The 21,003-nt window shown below is 40.1% G+C and overlaps 1 protein-coding gene across 2 annotated transcripts in view; it reads right to left on the bottom strand.

Annotated features, from left to right (window-relative positions):
• dst (dystonin) overlaps positions 1-21,003 on the bottom strand; it is a 104,408-nt gene that overhangs the window by 48,719 nt on the left and 34,686 nt on the right. For both annotated transcript variants that reach the window (XM_028603345.1, XM_028603344.1), the window contains 30 exons: positions 17,616-17,782; positions 17,370-17,482; positions 17,085-17,191; positions 16,868-16,987; positions 16,436-16,531; positions 16,196-16,323; positions 14,657-14,750; positions 14,399-14,553; positions 13,845-14,310; positions 13,469-13,597; positions 13,217-13,294; positions 12,948-13,109; positions 12,551-12,655; positions 12,275-12,370; positions 12,062-12,187; positions 11,813-11,965; positions 11,553-11,707; positions 11,293-11,419; positions 10,963-11,146; positions 10,137-10,294; positions 9,872-10,050; positions 9,622-9,760; positions 9,341-9,534; positions 9,052-9,214; positions 8,875-8,958; positions 8,627-8,734; positions 8,439-8,537; positions 1,938-2,084; positions 566-654; positions 371-479 (listed from right to left, as the gene is read on the bottom strand). In XM_028603345.1, the coding sequence (XP_028459146.1) occupies positions 371-479; positions 566-654; positions 1,938-2,084; positions 8,439-8,537; positions 8,627-8,734; positions 8,875-8,958; positions 9,052-9,214; positions 9,341-9,534; positions 9,622-9,760; positions 9,872-10,050; positions 10,137-10,294; positions 10,963-11,146; positions 11,293-11,419; positions 11,553-11,707; positions 11,813-11,965; positions 12,062-12,187; positions 12,275-12,370; positions 12,551-12,655; positions 12,948-13,109; positions 13,217-13,294; positions 13,469-13,597; positions 13,845-14,310; positions 14,399-14,553; positions 14,657-14,750; positions 16,196-16,323; positions 16,436-16,531; positions 16,868-16,987; positions 17,085-17,191; positions 17,370-17,482; positions 17,616-17,782 (4,230 nt within the window). The remainder of the gene's footprint in view (positions 1-370; positions 480-565; positions 655-1,937; positions 2,085-8,438; positions 8,538-8,626; positions 8,735-8,874; positions 8,959-9,051; positions 9,215-9,340; positions 9,535-9,621; positions 9,761-9,871; positions 10,051-10,136; positions 10,295-10,962; positions 11,147-11,292; positions 11,420-11,552; positions 11,708-11,812; positions 11,966-12,061; positions 12,188-12,274; positions 12,371-12,550; positions 12,656-12,947; positions 13,110-13,216; positions 13,295-13,468; positions 13,598-13,844; positions 14,311-14,398; positions 14,554-14,656; positions 14,751-16,195; positions 16,324-16,435; positions 16,532-16,867; positions 16,988-17,084; positions 17,192-17,369; positions 17,483-17,615; positions 17,783-21,003) is intronic.

Here is a 21,003-nt window from a genome sequence, read left to right as displayed (position 1 = left end):
CATCTTGCAAAAAGAGGGTTGTTAGTCACATCACATACTGTAGGTAAAGGGTTATGTGTCATATCTGTTATCCTGTTGACTTCTTAAGTCAAGCACATTAATAAAGGTGAAATGTCAGACCAAAGCCGGGCGCAACTAAGCATGTTCACAGCATACTCAGATTTTTTTGGGCTTCAACTGAATAAATCTTGTTTTCTGTTCCTAATTTAAGAGAATAAAAAGAGAGAAAGATGCAAAAGACAACTGCTCACACTAGGGAGAAGAGGAAGAAGGTTAGTCATGCAGCTGAACATCAGGTGGCACTGTTTTCTAATACATTATAAGACACACAGCCAAACCACTAAATAGAAGAAACAGCCTTGTGTCCAACCTCTTCTGCAGAGGTTGTCTGATCTGAACAATGTTGGGAGAGTTCACTGTAGGCCTGATTGAGCGCCTTCAGCTGCTCCTGGGCCTTTTCTCTTTCCTCTTCGGTCATTCTGTAAAACAAAACACAAAGAATGAGGCTGAGAGTGTAAACGGTGGACTAAGTATTGTGCAGTTGGGTCACAGTCGCTCGACCTACTTGTCACTGTGTTTGATCAGCATCATCTGTGTGGCCCTTAGTGCTTCTGCAATTTGTTCCTTCTTAGTGACCATTTCCTCGACTGACACCTAGAACATCAAACAGTGGCGTATTAATGCTTTATATGCAGTACAATGGCTCCTCTTTACTTTTGTAGGACTACTCTTTTCAAATATTATTGCAGTCACCAATATGGTGATCCTAGGGACACAAAGCACACAAATACTCCCACACTGGAGTTGTTTAAAATACTGAATTACATTTTTCAATTCTTATATAAAAATAAAAATAATTAATGAAGACATACTGTACACCCCGGTGACTAGATTAAATATTAACGCCTGCACAAAATAATGCAATTCAATTGAACAGCTATGCAATAAATATGTTAAATATACGTTAAATTTAAAATGTTCAGAATGTGTAAAAAAGGAGTAGATTTATTTTCGAGGTCATTTTTTTTTTTGGTGGGACAGAATATCAGAAACTGTTTCTTAGGAACTGTTTCATCCCTTGACAAAATAAAATAAAAAATAAAACAGGAAGTCCAAAGCTGTCATTATTACATTGTAATTGTATTTATATTTATGTGTACATAATGTACAAAACAATTTAAATAATAATAATATTTCTCATTTAATTAACCTTAATGACATATTTTTGTCTACTAAAATCCTAAAACCAATTAATAATAAGAATCAAACATTTCATTAATATTACTACATTTTACATTACTGCAATGCTAGTCGAATAATGAATCTATCTATTCTATTTCTATTATATTATATGGATAGAATAAATTCTGTCAAACGATCAAAGACAACCCATCTCTTCAGGATCACAAAACCAAACTAATAAATTTACCTATTTTAAATTTCATTTGAATAATGTCAGCTTTGGATCGTGTGTATAATGCATTTTTCCTGTAACACAGGGATAAAACTCTGAAAGGTGTTTATATATTTCAATATCCTGTTGGACTGATGTCATTTATTAGTCACTGAGGTTGTTCTGAAATGTGAGTGCTTGTGCAACTTTTGTTGTTATTATATCAGTTGGGGGTGATTGAAATAATCGAATATATTAGGAAATCCATAATATTAACCATCCTTTTGTGTACAGAGGATATGATAAAGTAATTACAACCACTACCTATAGTGTAAAACATATGGATTACATGAATCAGAAAGTAAACAGTGTGTTTTTATTTGAAATCATACACTGTGACAGCAAAAAAGGCTGCAATATCATTTTGATTAGAAAAATACTCTTCCCCGTTAAAGCAAAGCATTCTCTCATGTACAACAAATATGTGGCAGGATATTAAAAAAGGACACGCCAGAAAACACCAAAAACAATACACATTATTTACCTGGGGCGTGCTAGAAGCATCTGTGTTGGCATTGCTATCTTTCAGGGCATTTCCATCATTGTTCGGGGTCTGTTTCACATTGGACATCCAGTGCAATAGTTTGCTAACTTTATCACCATGCTCTCTCTTCTCCTCATCAACAGATCTCTACAATTGAAACAAATTGGTTTTTGACAAGATTGTTAACTTTGTTACAAAAAACAAAAAACACTAGAGGAGGGAATCCTAAAAGGGAGGGGCATTTTCAAAATACATGCATAGTCAGACTAAAAACACCGAAGCTTAAGAACCATTGTCAGTAGTATCAACCACTGGATTTAAATGTGTGTGTAAACCAAAAAAAGAACATTCAACAGTGAAGTCAAGCTAACTTCACAGTCAAACACAAAAGAAACCTTATTTGTAACTTTTGCATACTGCTTTTATGCAATGGACAAGCATATATTTACAAATGTTTATTACTTATACGCCCAAACATAATGAAATGTTGATTTGGCACCAAAACCATGAATTTTTGTAGCATCCAGTAACCTTAACCCCGTGTGGCAGTCGTACACACTTCTTTCCAGTGCCTCCCTGAACGTTATTCTTCTCTTGGTCTTTGGACAGGTGAGGCTTTTAGTGTGGAACCTCTCATCTTTGAGTACAGCGGCTGTAACTTTGTCAACAAGACCACTCTGAATGACTTCTTCAAGTGAGACTCTATCACGAGTGTCAGAGTTTATCAATCCTCCAGTCAGGAGCTGGAATTCGATAAAGCGAAAACCGGCATCCTTTGGGATGAGATTTTCCTGTACAGCCTGGGTGATGGACAAAGTCTTTAAGGTCTTGGGGTGAACAATGCCATTAAACGCCTGCTCAAACTGTTGGAGCTGCTGATTCAATGCCTCATCTAAAAGGCCTCTTTTGAGGGCCTCCGAGAGAGTAACTTTCTCCCCTGAACAGGGGTCGCAAATACCTCCGGTGCAGGCCTGGGCCTCCAACAGCCTTAAAGCAGTGGTTCTATCAGTAAAGCCCTGTTGAAAACCCTGAAGAACTGACAGCCTCTTACTCTGAGTGATGTCCCAGAGACCAGCAATGGGGCTGTTAACATCTTCCACAACAACCATTCTTGAAAATATGATATCCGCAATCTCATAGATGCTAAGAAGCCCAATGCGATAGCTTTCAAGCTCAGATATTTCAAGAAACCTCTGACTTAGAGCGGACTCTAGACAAAGTTGTCGGCCACTTTTGACATCAGTTATGATGTGAAGAGGGCTTCCATTGGGGTCAACTATGGACTTTTCCTGCCATTCACTTTCCTGCTGTGACAGAAACAGATACATCCTCTTATCAATGTGTCTCCCCTTGAATGCTTCGTAAGCGGACATTTCGATGCCGCAGCTGGTGCTGACAACAGACACTCTATGAGAACTCGTGGGAGAGGTGTTTGTTAGATGTTTCTCACCAAATGGGAAGAGAAACACACCACCATCGGTGTCATAAAGGCATGTCTTCAGTATTTCAGAGTAGTATGCTTTCTGTCCACTGTCAGGGTTGTGGAAACCTTTGGGGTTACTGACTGGATCATGCAGACTCTGTAGAGTCTCCTTGTTTAAAAGACCCTGATCAACAGCAATGCTAGCCGGCACCCTGACACCAATCTCTGGGTTGACCAGTCCTCCAGTAGATACCTGGACCTCAAGGATCTTCTTGCCTTTGTATCTATCGAGAATCCTTTCCTCCATTGCCTGAAACACAGACAGCTTTTTGCCAGCATGGATGTAGCCACTAACAGCTTTCTGAGCCTCCATCAGTTTATCTTTCAGCCCTGTCTCTATAATACCTCTCTCTAAAGCCTCAACAACTGAGTGTGTTTGCCCTGTGGCCAGATCTGTGAGGCTTCCTGTTGCAGCCTGAGCCTCCAGGAACTCAAGAGCGTACGTCTTTGCTAAGAAGCCCTTCTCAGCCGCTTCTAGGAAGGATATCTTTTTCTTACTTGACTCCACATAAACTCCAGCAATAGCAGTTGGTTTAGCAGTGTACTTAGCGAGCGATGCTTGCACCTCTTCCATTGTGATGAGACCCATCTCAAACCTACGCAAAACCTCTTCATCCAAGAGTTTAAACTTGATTAAGTTTTGAATACTTGGGCTGCCTTTGAGTTCCGGGAGCTTTTGGGAAGTTGAATATATCACACTCAGTTTCTCCTCACTGTCTGATGTGTTTACACTTTCACATGTTTCTTTGATCTGATACATGCTTGTCTTAGCGATGCTATGTGTTTCATTTGGGCGTTTGTCTGTTAGTCCACACAGAGCCATGTATCCATGTGTTGTCACAGTCATGGGCTCATCAGGCTTGATTTGGCTCTTGTAGGTCACATCTTGCGTGCTGTGCTTTTGTGGGAGAGTCAGAGTTTGATAAGTAGAGCGATTTAAGGTTTTCTTTGTTGGTGAATCATAAAGGCTTTGGCTGTGAGTGACCTCCATTTTATCTTGTTTGACTTGTGTCAGTCCTTCAAGAATATTTTCTTTCTCCATTGTTGCCATCTGTAGATGTGACATTGGAAGAACTTTTAAGTTACAGAGGACTACAGTTCACTGTTACACATAACTACAATTGCTAAATAAATACTGTAATAAATAGCAAGAAATAAACAATTCGTGAAACTGTATTGCATTTATATATTCTTATATCAATAATATTGTGCTGCAGTATTGCTAAACTAACTTCATCCATACCTCTGAGGACACTTTTATTTTGAGAATCTCGTCCTCCAGGTTGCATTTTGCACTTTCAGACGAGGGCACCATCTTCTGCTTCACTGTATGTTCGGTCTTCAACAAAGCAGCCTTGTTGTCTTTGGCATAGTAACTGGCTTCAATGATGTCCTGTTTGTTTATCCTCTGGTTATCAGTCTTCGTCCTGACCCCGAGCGTCAACAGCTTTTCCTGTAGACTTTTCACCTCTTTGACGTACGACTCTATTTGTTCCTGAAGAGATCTCGCTTCATTTTCCTTCTGTGTCAGTTTCCACTCACTGTCTGTTATCTTAGCTGACTCATTTGACTGTTCATTGCAAAGGCTTTGTAAAGCGTTTACTTTTGCGTTCAGTTTAAGTCTGTCTTCCTCAAGTTGGGCTATTTGTGATTTTGCATTTGAGAGGTCTTGTCCGAGCTGTGTTCTTTCTTGCTGCAGTTTGTCTATTTTGATCTGCAGTTGCAGCTGTTGGTCCGATTGTTGCTTTGTTTGTGCAGTGGTTTGATGCACTGTTTTTATCTGACTGACATCCTGTTTGAAATACTTGTTTAGCATCTCTGCTAATTCTGCGCTATGTGACTGCTGTTTTGAACTCCCGCTTTCACTTGAGAATTCAGTTTGAAGTAAAGTAAGTTTTTTCTCTATTTCAGTCTGCACTAGCAACAACTGCCTCTCATAGCCCTCTTTCTGAAGTTCTAGTTTACTTTTCAAGTCCTCTAGCATTTTCTTGCACTTTTCAAGTTGTTCTTCCATCTTCTGGGACCTCAGCTGAAGGACAGAGTTTTCATTTTGCTTTTGTTCAACCTCTGTTTGGGTGCGCTGCAGCTTTTCTTTCAGCATTCGGACTTCAGATCCCAATGAAATGCTTTTCTTTAGCGCCTCAGCTTTCTCCTTCTTAAGGATAGTGTTTTCATGTTGTAGATTTAACTGAGATTTGTCAGAACTCAACATTACTTCTTTCATTGTCACTTTATTTTTCTGAAGCTCGCTCTCCATCTGCAATATTTTGGATTCTTTGACTTTTCTTTCTCTGGTCTCTTTCATCAATTCATCTTTAGTTCTTTGTAGGGAAGAGCTGAGCTCTAAGAGTTTAAAATTCAAGTTCTCTACATTTCTGTCTGATGCTCTCTTGTCGTTTTGAAGAGCATACATCTCCTGCTTTAGGTTTTCTGTCATTTTCTCTGAGCTGCTAGTTAACCCTTTAGTACTGTGCTTATGTTTGAAAAGCTCGTCTTCTAATGCCTTGACTTTATTGAGATGTTTCTGACACTCTGCAGATTGTTTTTGCAGTTCTGCATTTCTGTTCTTTAGCATCACGTCCAAATCACTGATTTCAACATTTTGCTGGTGGATCTTTTGATTAGCAGAATTCTTCTCAGCAAACACTGACTCCAGCTCTGATTTCAGAGTTGTTATTTCTTTCTCACATTTGGCATTTTTTGAATTAAGTGTTTGGATTTTCTGTTGCAGTTCAGTCATTTGCCTCACCTCCTCACTGTAATCTTGAAGTTTCATTTGAAGCTCATGGGAGGTCTGAGATTTCTTATTTAGTTCCTCCTCAATAATTCTAACCTGTGATTTGGTGCCCTCCACCTGAGACTTGAATATTTTTATTTGCTGATCCTTGCTCTCAAGTTCCATTGTCACCTGATCGAGTTTAGCTCTCAAGTTCTTCAGATTCTTTTCCATCTCCATATTTATCTGTTTTAACTCATCTACCTTTTGCTGCAACTGAGAAGCAACTAATAAACTTTTTTTAAGTTCTGATTCGAGGTTTTTACATTTGAGCTGCGACGCCTGCTCAGATCTCTTCATTAAGTTGTTTTCTTCCTTAGCTGTTTGAAGCTGCTGTTTCCAGCTCTCTATCTCACTCTTTAAAGACTTGATCTTCTGTTCAGAAAATGATCTGTCTTTTTCCAATGACTCTGTTTGGATCTGAAGACCTCTAATATCACTGTCAGATGAGACATTCATACGTGTCAGCTCATTGCATTTAAACTTCAGCTGATCTACTACTGCCTGCTTGGAAGCTACCTCTTCTTCTAAGTTGTTAATCTTGTGAATATTTTCCTGCTCCATGGAGCCTTTCTTATGCAGTTCTGCTTGGGTGATCTTCAACTGCTCTTTAAGGCCTTCAACTTCAGTGCTTTGGAAAAACGCGTTCTGTTCCAATGAGGATTTTGCTCTTTGGAGAGATCTGATTTCCTCTTGAAGTCCATTGATTGATTTCTTCATCTTCTGTGCTTCCTGTTGGAGATCCTCTGATTTTTGTCTCATGTTGATCCTTTCAGTTTCCATGTCCATCTTAAGTTTCTTCAGTCGGTTATTGCTGTCATCCAACAGCTTTTTATAACTTTGTGCTTTCTCCTCAGCCATTTCTGCTCTTTTCTGGATCAGGACTAGTTCCTCTACCTTCTGCTCCAGGACATCCCCCATCATTGTGTCATTTTGTCTGACTGCAGATGATTCAGGCTCACTTTCGACTGTCGACTGACTGTCAGATGACAAAGGCTGCTGAGCCAGATCATTTTCTTTACCCTTTACTTGACTTTGCACCTGTTCCTCAGTACTTTCCTCCATGTTTATTTTCCTCTGAAGTTTGGGGCTCTGTTTCTTAAGATCTTGGCCATTATTACGTTTCTTTAAGAGGTCCTCTAGGTTCTTCTGAGCCAAAGACCATTTGGCCTCTGACTGCTCAATTAACTGTTTTGTGTTACTTAATTCTTGCTCACTGGCAGCTTTGTCTTTTACCGCTATTTCTAACTTGGTGCAATACTGATTAACGTCATGCTCCAGCTGTGATTTCTGAAAGCTTAGATCATCAATTGTCTTCTGCTGTGTGGCTACTTCTCCTTCCAACTTTTCCAGCTGTACTTGTCTTTCAACCAGCAAAGCCTCCTGTTTCTGGACCCGTTGCTTAAGTTGACTAATCTCTATTTCCCCTGCAGCTTTTTGGTGCTCCACGCTCTCTGTCCTTTTTGTATTCTCTGCTCTCTCAAAAGCCCTTCTGTTCTATAATGCAAACAAAATAAGTCATCCACTGTTTCATGTTTATTTAGAAATTGTAAAAAAACTTGCATGATAGTTTATCTTCTTACCAGAGTGCTGCAGCCATATTAAACACTCTCTCCAGGAATTTGCAATTTGCATAGGTTTTTAGTTAGCCAGAAATATTGTGGAGGGTTAGAAATCATATTTAACAACAAGATGTTAGATTTATTTAAGATATTCTTACTAGCGTTACTGATTTGATCACTGCATCTTTGTCATTACCAATACTTACAAAACTAAGCAACTATGCAACAAACCCACACAAACTCCTGGAGAGGCTTTATTTTCCCACAGAAAGGCGATATAAGAAAAAATGAAAAAGCTCTTTCCTCCTAGCAAGTCACCATCACCAGCAATAAGGAGTTACTGTACAAGCAGACATGCACCACATTTCCTTTGCTTCTTTTGCACAATGAGGCAAATGTCTTCACTAGTGATGAACTGAATATATATGATAATACAACAACCCTCGGAGGAAGGTGATACAGTTTGCTGCAATATTTTACGGTTCGCTACCTACTTACTGAGGCAGCGAAATATGTTGATGCAAAACAGAAGACCTAGGAATCATGCAATGATAAGAAGGTAAAGCTAAACGGGCATTATAAGTGTAAGCGTCCAAATAGCCCCAAAAAGTCTAAAATATGCTGCATAAGCTACTGCAAATGTAGAAAGCCAGGAGGTATTGAAAATATGGATCTCTCACCTCCTCGTCTTCAGTTCTCTTCAGCGTTTCACTGGCAAACTTCACATACTGTGTCATGAGAGTCACAAGAGCAGTGTAGCGGGTTCGAAGATCCATAAACTGTGCAAAATTAAGAAAAACAAGTATGTCACTGAGATGTACACAGAGCACACCGTTCCTGTCCTGCCAAAGTTAAATAATAGTTTTACCTCCTGCTGAATGGCATCAGAAGAGCTCTGCATCCTCCGTTTCTTGAGAGGGGATTTGTGTTGGGAGTCAACCATCGCTCTGAAAGTCATCAGCTGAAGTTCATAATCCTAAAAAGAGATTTAGGTGTAAGTTTACAACGTGTGGATCACATCTTGGTCGTTGCCCAACAAAGCTGAAATGGGAATGTCACAAACTGCTAATTTCATATCAGAGAGACAATGAGAAAATGTAAGATACATTAGCTGACCTTAATGGCAGATGAGTACTGCTCTGAGTACTTCTGACACTCATCAATTCTGCTCTGTTTTTGTTCAATTTCAGCAACAAGGACCTGAAAGACATTCCATTTAAAATATATACATATATACAGTACATCCATACTGTATTTATCTTATAGTGAAGAAGACGTTAACTCTTGTCCTACCTTGTGTTTGTTCAACAGCTCAGCCAGTGCCTTGCTATCTTCAGGTTTGTTTTCTTGGGCCTTTAGCTGTGCTGCTTCCATTTCTCTAACCCATTCATCCAGACAGCTGTAGGAGTCTCTGTAGTGTTTCAGAGATTTGCTAATACCATCCAGGTCCCGCAGCCTGAAATTGAACAGTTAACGTGAATGAGCAATACTTACACTTATAATACTTGCACAGAAATGTTGTGAAAGACTTCTTATGATGCAATGCAACAACAAAAAAACTATAAGAAATATTAACACTAACCTGTTATCAATCTGGGAGTGAATGTTCTGCCATCTCTCGCTCAGCTGATCAGCTTTCTCCTTGTGCCAGTCCAGATCAAAGTCACGCTCGTTGTGTGCCTTAAACATGCGGTCGCTGATGACTCGGGCTTTCTGCAGCTCATCCTCCATGTCATGGAACACCCCCTGCTTCTCGTCAATCTCTGTCCGCCATTGCTGTAATCAAAAAGAGGAATGGTTACTCAAAATGAACTAAAAACGCTGCCAATGTTGGTGAAATATAAAATTTCAAAATTGTATTACCTTCAGTGTTGAAATGACTGTCTCAATGGACTTGACGTCAGAGTTCATAGCGTCTTCCTCGTAGAGTTTGGATTCGTAGGCCTTAACTAGCGCCTCTGCACTCTGGCTGTGCCTCACCACTAAGCTCACTGTTTTCAGTCTGCGACACAAAGGGAGCATGCCTTCCATTAAACTACTTTTAAGGCAAATATCTATCTGGGTAAAATATTGAAACCATGATTACTTCTAGACAATGAAGGGAGTGTCTTACTTGTCCATATAAATGGAAGACATGGAGTACACTTGGCTCATGCTTTGAACGATGACGGTGAGTTCAGAGGAAAGCGTTGGCACAGAAGGAGAACCTGCAGCCTGTCTGAGGAACAGCTCACACTTCTCCTTCATCACGTCAAGGTCCTCCTTCAGTCTATTCAGCTCCGCTGTCTTCTTCTACAAAGTGGCAGGTAGAAAATCAGGACTCAAAAAGAAGTAAGTTTTTGAATGTGTTGAATGATTATTGGTACCTAGACGTGTACCTCATGATCTGTGATGCGCTGCAGACTCTGCTCCAGGTCGTCTCTCTCCAGCGGTGTGCGGAGTTGCCTGATCAGGTGTTCTTCGTGGGCCTCCAGATGCATCCGGAAGTTGCGGATTTCTGAGATGTAATGATTGTACACCGACTCCTCGTGTTCCTCTGTTTACCGGGAAGAATAAATAATCACGTAAGAGCATAAAATATGTTTTGAGTTTTAAACTGTGACAGGACAGTTTTGTTGTATTTAAAAAAAAAAAGTAATTGTAAAAGTTCACAATACCACGATAAAACAAAGGAAATGTTAAATCTGCATAAAGTCTCACACACATCAAGCGATAGGACACAAAAGCACCTCTAGGTGGCATCATTATCACAGTGTAAGGTTGGGTAGGACCTGTTGCAATTCAGCTAAATCAATGACATGTTGTACACTGCTAAGGTGAAGTCATACACAAATTAGGAAAATGGCTTTAATAAGATGAAAACTTATTATTTAAAAAGGGGAGGGGGCTTTTGTGTAATTTTGTATAAACGTATATTTGTCTCCTATGTAACATCACAACATAACATAGCTATTTTGTATATATTTTTTTCTCCAGGAATTCCACAAACCATAACTGCACATTACCAACATACCAGTGTTTGCTTTTGATTAACAGCAAAGCTAACCATCTCTTTAGAAACTCTTCTTAATTCAGTAAAAAAACAAAAGTCATTAACTTAAGGCTTAAAAGGCTTAAAGAGCCACGTATTTCCCTCGCATGTTGAGTTCAATGTACACCACCAACTCCTTGTTGGGAGGGACAAGAAGGGAATCTGGGCCTTACCTCTTTCTGCAGATCTGAGTAGCTCCTGGTAGTACTCCTTGCAGGCCGCAACGTCTCTCTCTAGCTGAGCACAGTCTGCCACTGTGAATACCTCGGACTCCTCGCTGTCCTCCAGGAACTCGTCGAAGTGGGACTGCAGGTTGCTCAAGACCTGCTGATGCTCACCTTGTAACATGGTCTTTATCTGCAGAGAAATAAAAGTGGGAGTGAGACAAACATGCACTTTGCATATTTCCTAGAATGATCATCAAAACTGAGCCTGATTATCATAAATGGTCATCAGCTGGTGTTGAAAATTGGGATGTATAAAACATAATCATTCAAACATACTGAGGCAACATTCCAGTTGCGGATGGCTCGTATATCAGCCATTAGATAATGCCAAGACACCACACTCTTCATGTTGATGTGGGAGTGGTGCCACAGTGCCAGGACGTTCTGGTATATCTGCTCAATTCTGCAGGAAAAGCAAGAGACAAATTATTTATCCCACCAAAGTCAGGTCACCAACATTTATGCATTCAGAAACTTTATTTTAAAATATAGCATAATTCCGACACAAAACGAAGCCTAGCATCCTAGAGTCTCACCTGGTAGCCATATCAACAGCCTCTTTGTTAGGTGGAGGCACAGTGAAACACACAGAGGGCACCATGGCCTCATTCCCTGCTGGGTTGATGACTTTCCACTTGGCCCGGTGAGAGTTACTGGCCAATACGCACTCATCCTCTTTATAAATGGTAATCTGAAAGAGTTGTGATAAAGACACAGCATACATATATTTACTAAATACTTACTTTGTAATAAAGATTAAAAGTGGTGTAATATGGTGTAGAGAACCACTGTATACCTCAATCTGACGATAATCACAGATGGCTTTGACAGGGATGGAGGATCTCACAGGGCTTTCAGGGTTCCTGGGCCTGAGCTGCACAATATTCTTGGCCCTGCCCACTAACCCAGCTACAGAGCTGCGGTACTGAAGAAGCTGCTCTTTCTCATCCTATGGACACACCATAACAAAAAAAAGTTTACATTATTTTTTACTTGCAACTATCTCAGCATGAGCACACACTTCACACATCTTTCATCAGTTTACCATGGACTCCTGAATGAGATCCTCCATTCTGTGTAGGCTGCTTGTTCGATCACAGCTGTATTTTCTTTGAATGGCATCTTGCAGGCTCTTAAGGTAGTCCATGGACTCTTTGGCATCACTGAAAAACTGCAAGAGGGAAAAGAACGAGAAATTAGATGTGACAAAGACATGCACTTTGCTGTACTGACCAAAAAAAAAAAAAAGGCAGCATACCTCAAAATAAACAGCATTCTCCTTGAGATGCTGTTCTACACATGAGCAGAGCTGTAAAATCCAGCTCCACTGCGTCTGCATGGCAGCCCTGTAAGCCTGGAAGAGAAACAACTTGGAAATAAGATATATATCCAGGTATAATAGGTAGAAAATTACAAGACACAAATACTTTACAATCTTTTAATCACTGTGGGAGCAGTATGCAGGGTGGAGACGCTACTGCCATTCTGACCGCAGAGCTGAGTATGCAGAAAAGAAAAACCACACGGGACTTACTTCAATAGTGAGCCTGGCGGGGTGGTTTTTGAGCATAAGGCGTTCTGCCTTGTCCTGCACAGACTTGATCACTTCCTCCTTTTCATCCAGCTCCCTCATTAGGTCCTGTATGAAGACATTAAGCTGAGTATCTCGGGCATCCAGCCGCGGCAAAGACCCAGTCACTCCATCCTCTTACACACTCCCATATCCAGTCTCACAGACCATTCAGGCCACAATACACAAAGCCCTCCACTGAGATTATTGTTCTATTTAATGAAAGCAGCTGTAATGTAGACAAACCTATACACCCAAAAGAACTGTCTGAACAAGCCCATGTTATTCTCTCTGCATATAAAATTTCACAGATTAAATTTCAGTTAATTTAAAAGACTGTTTAAACAAAAAAAAAACATACAGCATGGTAGTCTCTTTTCTTGGAGATGTTGTCGTTGCGATCACTCCAGTCAAAGGCAACTTCCTCCTCCTCCTTCTCATTCAGCCAGATGAGCTCCTGAGTTGCCTTTGACACAAAGTCATGCAGGCTTTCCAGATGGCTTTGTCTCTCTCTTGAACAGCTCTGAAAGGAACAGGCATCCATTAATTCAGACTACAAAAAAAGCACATACACAATTTATAGCAGCACAGATTTTAGTTTATGGCTGTTGATCTCAACAGATCACTTACCAATAGCGTTTCATACTGCTTTTCTAGTTTGTTCAGTTTGTCTGAATAAGTTAGTTTCAGGGGGATTGTCATCTGAATCTGAGAAAGAAAAACATGTTTTGGTTTCTTTTAGTTTCCTCTGCAGACACTAAGAGTTATGGCAGGCAACAGCAGAACAATTTCTGACTAACATTTAGGTTACAGCTTATGTAGGAGTGCTGATGTTCCTATTAAGATTATAAGCAAGACAGAGAGAAGCACCAAAACGCTTACCTCACTCAGTTTGGCATCTTTAAGACTCATTTGAAATTCTTCAATGGCTCTGTGTACACTTTTGTGGTTCTCTAAATGCATTTCCACACTTGGCAAATCAGATCCCCACTCCGACCGATCCAGCTGCAACTTTAATACAGAAAAGAAAGAAAGAAAATCAAATAATCAGTATCTTATTTAACGGTTAAAGCTACAGTACATTATAAACAAACTGAAAAAACCTTGATGTTTTTTTAACATCGAGGAAGAGGGGACTACAGATGAAAAATAGCATTTTGGCTAATTCTGGCATTTTTGTATGTAAAATAATGTGTTTTATTAATTTGCACTGTCCCCTTTTCATAAATAAACTGAATTGAACATGGTGACTACTCACCTGCATCTCCTCCACCCAGCTCAGGAGGTCCTGAACAAATTTCATGTTGACCTCCTCTTCTGTCATGTTGGGGTCTGCCAGTGAGGATTTCAGTAAGGGTTTGCGGATCTGCATGTGTTTCAAATGCCTGAGGCTGCCTGGGTCCATGCCGCCACCACCCATGTAGCTGTGGACTGAAGCAGGCTGCAGACCGGGGGTCAAGGCAGGGGTAAAGGACGGGGTCAGGCACGGTGTAAGGCTAGAGGTGAATGTGGACCCAGGGGTACCTAACCCCCCTGGGGGGAGTGCAGGAGTAAGGGCTGGTGTGAGGCTTGTGTTGAAGTTCTGAGAGTAGCCAGAGTTCAGGCTTTGTGTGATGCCCGAGATCATCATTTTGGTTTGTTCTGTCGTCAGGGTACGACCTTTGCTGTACACAGAAGAACACTCTGCTCTCAGGGCTAGAAGGTCATCCCGGAGTTTTGACACCCTGTATTTAAAAAGGAACAACAATATGAGATGTATTCATGTATAAGAATATTCAGTGTGTTATTTTTGCAGGAGGATATACACTGTACCTTTGGACAAGTTGATCTGCAAAGGGGAATTTCCCATCCAGAAGAATTTGGATGTCCACCACTTGTTGTCTGAGGATATTCTCACACTCTAAAAGGTAGCCAGCAATCTCAGCTTCATGTAGGAACTGAATACCAGACTCAAGGCGTTTTGCATCCTGAGCAGAGGAAAAAAAGAGACTCAAAACTCAAGACTGTACACACAGTGCTATTTTATCACAACTTACAAACAGATCCAAACAGAGATTGCACATAACTTACAGACTGCAGGGCAATTCTTGCCAACGCCAGCTTGTCCTCTCCGTTAACACAGTCCCGCTGGACCCTGTTGGCAATCTGCTGCAACATCTCAAGCCTACAAAAACAAAAAGATCAACAGTTATTATCGCTTTAATACAAACAAACAAAAATATTCACAGTGCACAGCTGTAATCTCACCTGGATCCATAGACAATGTTGTTATTGAGAAAGACAGAGCTGTTAATTTGTAGTGGTTCAGTAAGAGTGGTGTCATCAGAGCCGAAACTGGTGAAGCTACTGTTGCTAACAGACGAGATCCCACTAAAATAGGCCATCTTACTTTACATGGCAAATCACTGCAGCCAATCAAACAATTACCGTAACATTTCTCATCCTAATCATCCCTCTGAAAGGAACCCAGCCGCGACCTAGCCATGACACACCCAACTGACGGAGCGGCTTTCAACGTGCTCATATTTATAGTCCCACAGCCAGGTGCTGAGCGTGTAAAGGGACTCCCACACTGAAATACTGCGCATCCCTCAGGGGCTAAATATTAAAGAGCAGGTTGAGGCAGTACGCCTTTATTTGAACTGCGACTGTAAAGTCCTGCCAAACTGCTGTGATTGCTGTTTCTGCTAGTTTTCCCCACACCCAAAATTAATGCTGTAAATATGTTGTGTTTACAGATAATGAAGGCAGGGATGGAGATGTAAACTTGTTTAAACTATTATCAATGGAGAACTTCCAAGTCTTTGTTTCCATAGAAATAAGATCTACTCTGCAAACAAACATTGATGGAAACAGAACACCAGATAGAGCTCAGAAACCTGACTGAGCATGCCATAAGGAAGAAGTAACTCTTTGTGTTCTTAGAATTTGCAAGTTTCTGCTTTTTTAATGTAACTACGTACTAGCTCAGTCATGAATTTGTTCCTGGACTGACATTTTTTTACGACTATTCTATTACACAAGATTATTATGTTTGGTGCTTATTTTGTTAAAAGTGGTACAAAACTCAACCTTATCATATGCAAACAGTGTACTTTGGCTGCAGTAAATCTGATCAAGATATATTGTGTATAACAGCTCATGAATATGTTGATATAAATCCTATATTAGGCTTTCAATATAATGCTATAGCACCAAATACACCAAACTCAGAAAATGTTATGCTGACTCATGTAGCATATTTGCTCTTTCATCTATACAGTGTTTGGAAAGCTTTTCATTTAAAAAAGCATCCATCCATCCATCTATCTATCTATCTATCTATCTATCTATCTATCTATCTATCTATCTATCTATCTATCTATCTATCTATCTATCTATCTATCTATCTATCTATCTATCTATCTATCTATCTATCTATATCTACCTTGCTTGTAGGACTTGTATTTTGCTTAAAACAGTCACACATTTTGTGTGTCTTGGTTAAATGGTGGTGACCTTTGGCTGACAAGTAACCCAAACTATTAGGTTATAAAGAAGAGACCTTTAAATCACATTATGTTGAGCCAGGAGACATGAAGTATTAATACGCTCAGTGCCTGCACATACCTTTCCACCTCAGGCCTCAGGCTCTTCTCCCTTTCTAGCATGGCAACGATTAATTTACCCCATTCCTTCTCCACATCATTTGGGTGATGACCCTGGGGTAACTGAATACGTCCAAACTCGATCCACATCTGTCAGGGACAGACACAGATATGGTATTACTACAGTGCGCATCACTACAAACACTGCAATGTGTGATCAAAGCAACGCAATGTTCCTCTATTTTGGATTTGTAGCCTATACCTCAAGCATTTTATAGAGATTCTTGATTTTTGTCTTCTCGTTCTCTTTCAGCGGGATTTCGTGTTCTTTAAACTGCAAATACTGTGTATAAAGTGCCTGTAAAAGAAAGCAAAGATCATATTAAAAATGTTTATACATAGATCTCTAAGCAGTTGTCCGTACTCTCCCCTTGTCTTTGAAACAACTGCATAAAAGTGCCTTTACTGTTAAAAGGTATCGACTTCTTGCGGCAAATGGATGCCGCTGCTCTCTCATATCCATCAATATCACTTTAAGTCTCAGTTACAGCAGGAAGACGTTGCATGTGGGCTATTTGAAGAAGACAATTATCCTTCACCTACTGCACATGCAGGATCTAAGCACTCTGTAAAATGAGACAGCTAAAGCTCAACGTATGCAAATAAAGCTAATAAAGATTCAAATATTGAATACCTTGATTTCCACAGGGTTGTTGGGGAATGATCTATCTGACATTATGGCCACATTGTGTTTGATCCACTGGCTGAGGTATTTGATCATGTTCTGGTACTCCACCCATTTGATATCAACATCCTATTCAAAGAAAACGGATCATCAGAAATAAAGCACTTTTTATCACTTTCACTTGGATTTGGGTGGAGTTACTTGTGAACTGATGCCATCAACTTACATTAGGACTGATTCCATCAACACCATCGGGTACTTTCGGGAAAGCATCATACAGTGTCGAGACGTATGTGATGACAGATTTTTCATCGGGTGACTGAACGTCTACGTCTGATGAGGGAAGTCGAAACCAAAAGGTCACAAATGTAACACATGTCAATGAGCTTTGCTCAGAGGACTTATTCCCCAAGCCAAAATCTCCAAGCTTCACTTCACGAGATTTATAGCACAAAAGGTGTAAAAATGTTTCCTAAATCTAAACAAACATGACAGTGGGTATGGATCTCACCCTCGGGGTCCAGCAGTCTGGCCACCCCCAGCTGTTCAGCTACACAAAATGCGTGCTCTAAATTTGATCGGTTGGCCTGTGTCGACACACGGCTCATGTCAACCAGATCTGGCCTGCAATAGGGAGAAGGATAGACAATCATAGAAAATCAAGGTATACCAAGTAAAAGAAAGAGGACGCGAACAGAAGACCACTAAACCCACTAAATGCATTATATAGCCTGCAGTTTCTTCAGTGTTACAGTACCTGTATTTATGAATGATGGCATTAAATAGTCTCCCATCCCTCCAGGAGGTTGTGAAGTTGTCACATCGTACACCTACATAGCCATCTGTTATCTGCCTGGACCAGAACAGTAGCCTCTCCTTGGCGGTCATGTCTTCGGACTCTCCTGTCACATGGATCTCCGATATCTGTCAGGATGCCAGGACGTTAAATGTGCAGAAACACACACACACACAGAAAATCTAATCCACAAACCTGTGAATAATAAACCTGTGAGATTAGTTCCCCATTACCAAGTGGCAACAATCAGAGCAGCACCTTGACATATGATGCAATCAAATGTGATAACACAAGCGACAGCCTTAAAAATACTACTGCATTAAATTAACAACTTTATGTTCAGTTCAGTTCAGTTTTATTTATATATCACATTTAAAAAGACAACCATAGTTGACCAAAGTGCTTAACAAGGACAAAAAAAAATTTAAATAGATAGTATATACAAACAATACACAATACAAAATAATCAACAGTTGAAAAGGGTCAAAGTGTCAAAGCTCAACTTGAATTGAAAGCCAATGCATGGTAATGGGTCTTAAGCAAGGACAACAAAGACTGAACATTTTAACCTTCACAAAGATAGTACTTATTGTACAAGTGTGAATTACGTGTAAATGAGATAATAGTTTCTGTTCGTACTTGAAACATGGAAAATGTCAGCAGGTCAGTGTGAAATAAAGTTAAAAATATGAATAAATTACCTAATAGTTTTACAAGGTGTTGTACTGAAGATTAAGATGACCTCAAACAAACAGTGCCACTTCACAGGTCGAGTTCCACAGTGTTGCTGGCACTGGGTTTAAAGCACATTTATGACATTTGAACAAGAGTTTCTACCTACAGTTCACACCACATTTAGTAATGTTGATTCAAGCCTTTGAAGACTTTGTTTTCCTGTAACACGCATCCCAAACAACCAAACTTATGGAAACACCATGTGTCAGCAATACTGTAATTCCTTTTGCTATGGAAGCCACATGGGATACATATCGAAAAGTTTGTTTCTATTTTCTAGACAGTGTTATGTCACAACACATGCTTTAAACAAAAAAAACAAGCAGAGAAACACAAAGTAGATTCAATCAATCAATCAATCAATCAACCATTGTTCCACAAGGGGAGAATTTGCAGCCAGGTGACTGAAACAGTAGTGACATACTACAGCCAAACCAAGATTCACAAAATAGCACCATCCTGAAGAAAAAATGGAAGAATCCCCACAGACAAGACTATCCAGATGCTATAACTTCCAAAGCCTGAAACATGTGTACAGTCTACTTAAGAAAGCGTATGACAGGAGTTTAACAGGCCTGCGGCCACCGAAACAAAGGTTAATCTAGTCTTTTTAGTCTGTAGTCAAACTTCCTGAACAAAGTATGATATGGACAAGCCAGGATAGCCTCAGTCTTCCTAAGAATGTGTTAAGAATAAATATCAAAGAGCTGAATTTTACTGACTGTTGAGTCTCTTTCTACTGGACATGCTGTGGTTTCCATAGCACACCATGATGCAAAAGGATAAAACAGATTCAGACTGCAACAGTCATCAAGGATCCACAAGCATCAAAATAATTAATTTTTCCAAGAAAATAACGATAACTGTCCCAGGACATTTGTAATTATCTACCAGGGTGATTTCACAGTGCTGTATAACAGTTGATTTTGAACGAGGGAGAGAGATTGCCTAAAATCAACAATAATGTCCTTTGTTTTGTTAACATACATATGAAAGAATGACACCATGATACAAACTAATAAACAATAGCACCATGACCCTGTTCGTTATCCTGCAAAAGACTGACTTCTCACTATCACTATCACTGCATCAGATTTTATAATGTGCCAATTTTCATACAAACTCTGGCAGACATTGTTGTTCAAAATATAAAGAAGAGGGGACAAATAGCAGGGTTGCCACACTTCAGCCTCCTTATTAACAACAGTAATCACTTTAATATACTGTACAAAACTAACTGTTCTAGTGAGAGCACTAATTAATATAATGAATACAATAAGACATAATTTTTGTTCTGAATGTAGTCAACAAAATCAAAGCCCCACCAATAAACACACACAAAAACACAGCCTGCTATCACTCCAAAAGTGATTGACGGATCTTACAGTAAGCTCTAAAATCTAAGTTACTATTTTTTGATGCTGTATAACACCTGTCAACTATTGGTTGGGCTTTAACAAACAAAAAATCTATGTCAACATACTGCTCCTGTCTCTACATATAGATGCGCAGCATAAATATTTGAACACAGGTTTCAGGTAACTTATGCAAAATTATGCAGCCAAAGTGCATAATCTTCTGCACAGGTGGTGCCTGTGGTGTAAATACATTCTATAACGTATGATTCATGAGAATGACTGGGAACACAGACAGAAAAGACACCACAGTGATGACATAATGCTCTACCTGCACAATGGACCATGCTGATGGCTTATAAAATGATGTAATGATGAGAACATTTGTTTAACAGTGAACTGGTGATACTCTAAAGAAGTGTATTATTAAGCATATATTTTCACCGCAATGCTTAACTTCCATGATTTCAACACAAGCCTTGCAATTTTAACATTACATTATACTCCAATCAAACCCCTTATTAATCTATTATTAATCACACCAATAATGGTTTTATATAACACCCTCTAAGTTTACCTCGTGTTGGGTGGAAATACATTTGGCAGGAGCTGGAAGATGTTCTACGTAACCAGAGCAGGTGTAGGCCCTCCGTCTCCTCCTCCTGTGTGCTTGAGAGCCCCATATAATCTTGGCAAACGTTTCCTCACTCCCAGGTCTGTCATTACCCCTCAGAGTCCGTAGCATGTGCTCCACTGCTCCAAAGCTAACAGCCCTCCTTAACTGGCGCTGCAGCAGCTTCTTCACTAGCAGACCATCCTTAGCTGAGACGCCTCTGGATGTTGTGTTAATACAGCGAAGCTTTCCTTTTACAATGGACCTGCTTCTTTCATCATCTGTCTGCTCTGTGCAAAACCTTCCCGACCTGTAAACTAACCTCGTAGTTGATTGATTACAGGGATCTCTAAGGATGAAAACTGGTACCTCTCCAACATAGATGCCTGTGCTGATGCTATCCTGCCTGGATAGATGTGTCTCCACCTCGGATGGTTTATCCAGCTCTGCTTGGGACTCCTCTGCATTCCCATCTGGGCCATCTTGAGCCTCTGCACTACTGCAGATGGCCTCAGTTGCCTCACTTCCAGGACTCCTGAGAGATCCAGCAGGCTGAAAGTCTTCCGATTTCCTCTTCTTCCTCTGAAAATAGCGGCGCCCTTTGCGTTCTTTAGATTCTAAGCTCAGTGGAGCTTTCTTGGGATCC

This window comes from Perca flavescens, chromosome 17 (assembly GCF_004354835.1).
Source record: "Perca flavescens isolate YP-PL-M2 chromosome 17, PFLA_1.0, whole genome shotgun sequence".
NCBI lineage: Eukaryota > Metazoa > Chordata > Actinopteri > Perciformes > Percidae > Perca > Perca flavescens.
Note: the sequence above shows the minus strand (reverse complement) of the source record. Positions and strands in the feature narration are given on the sequence as shown.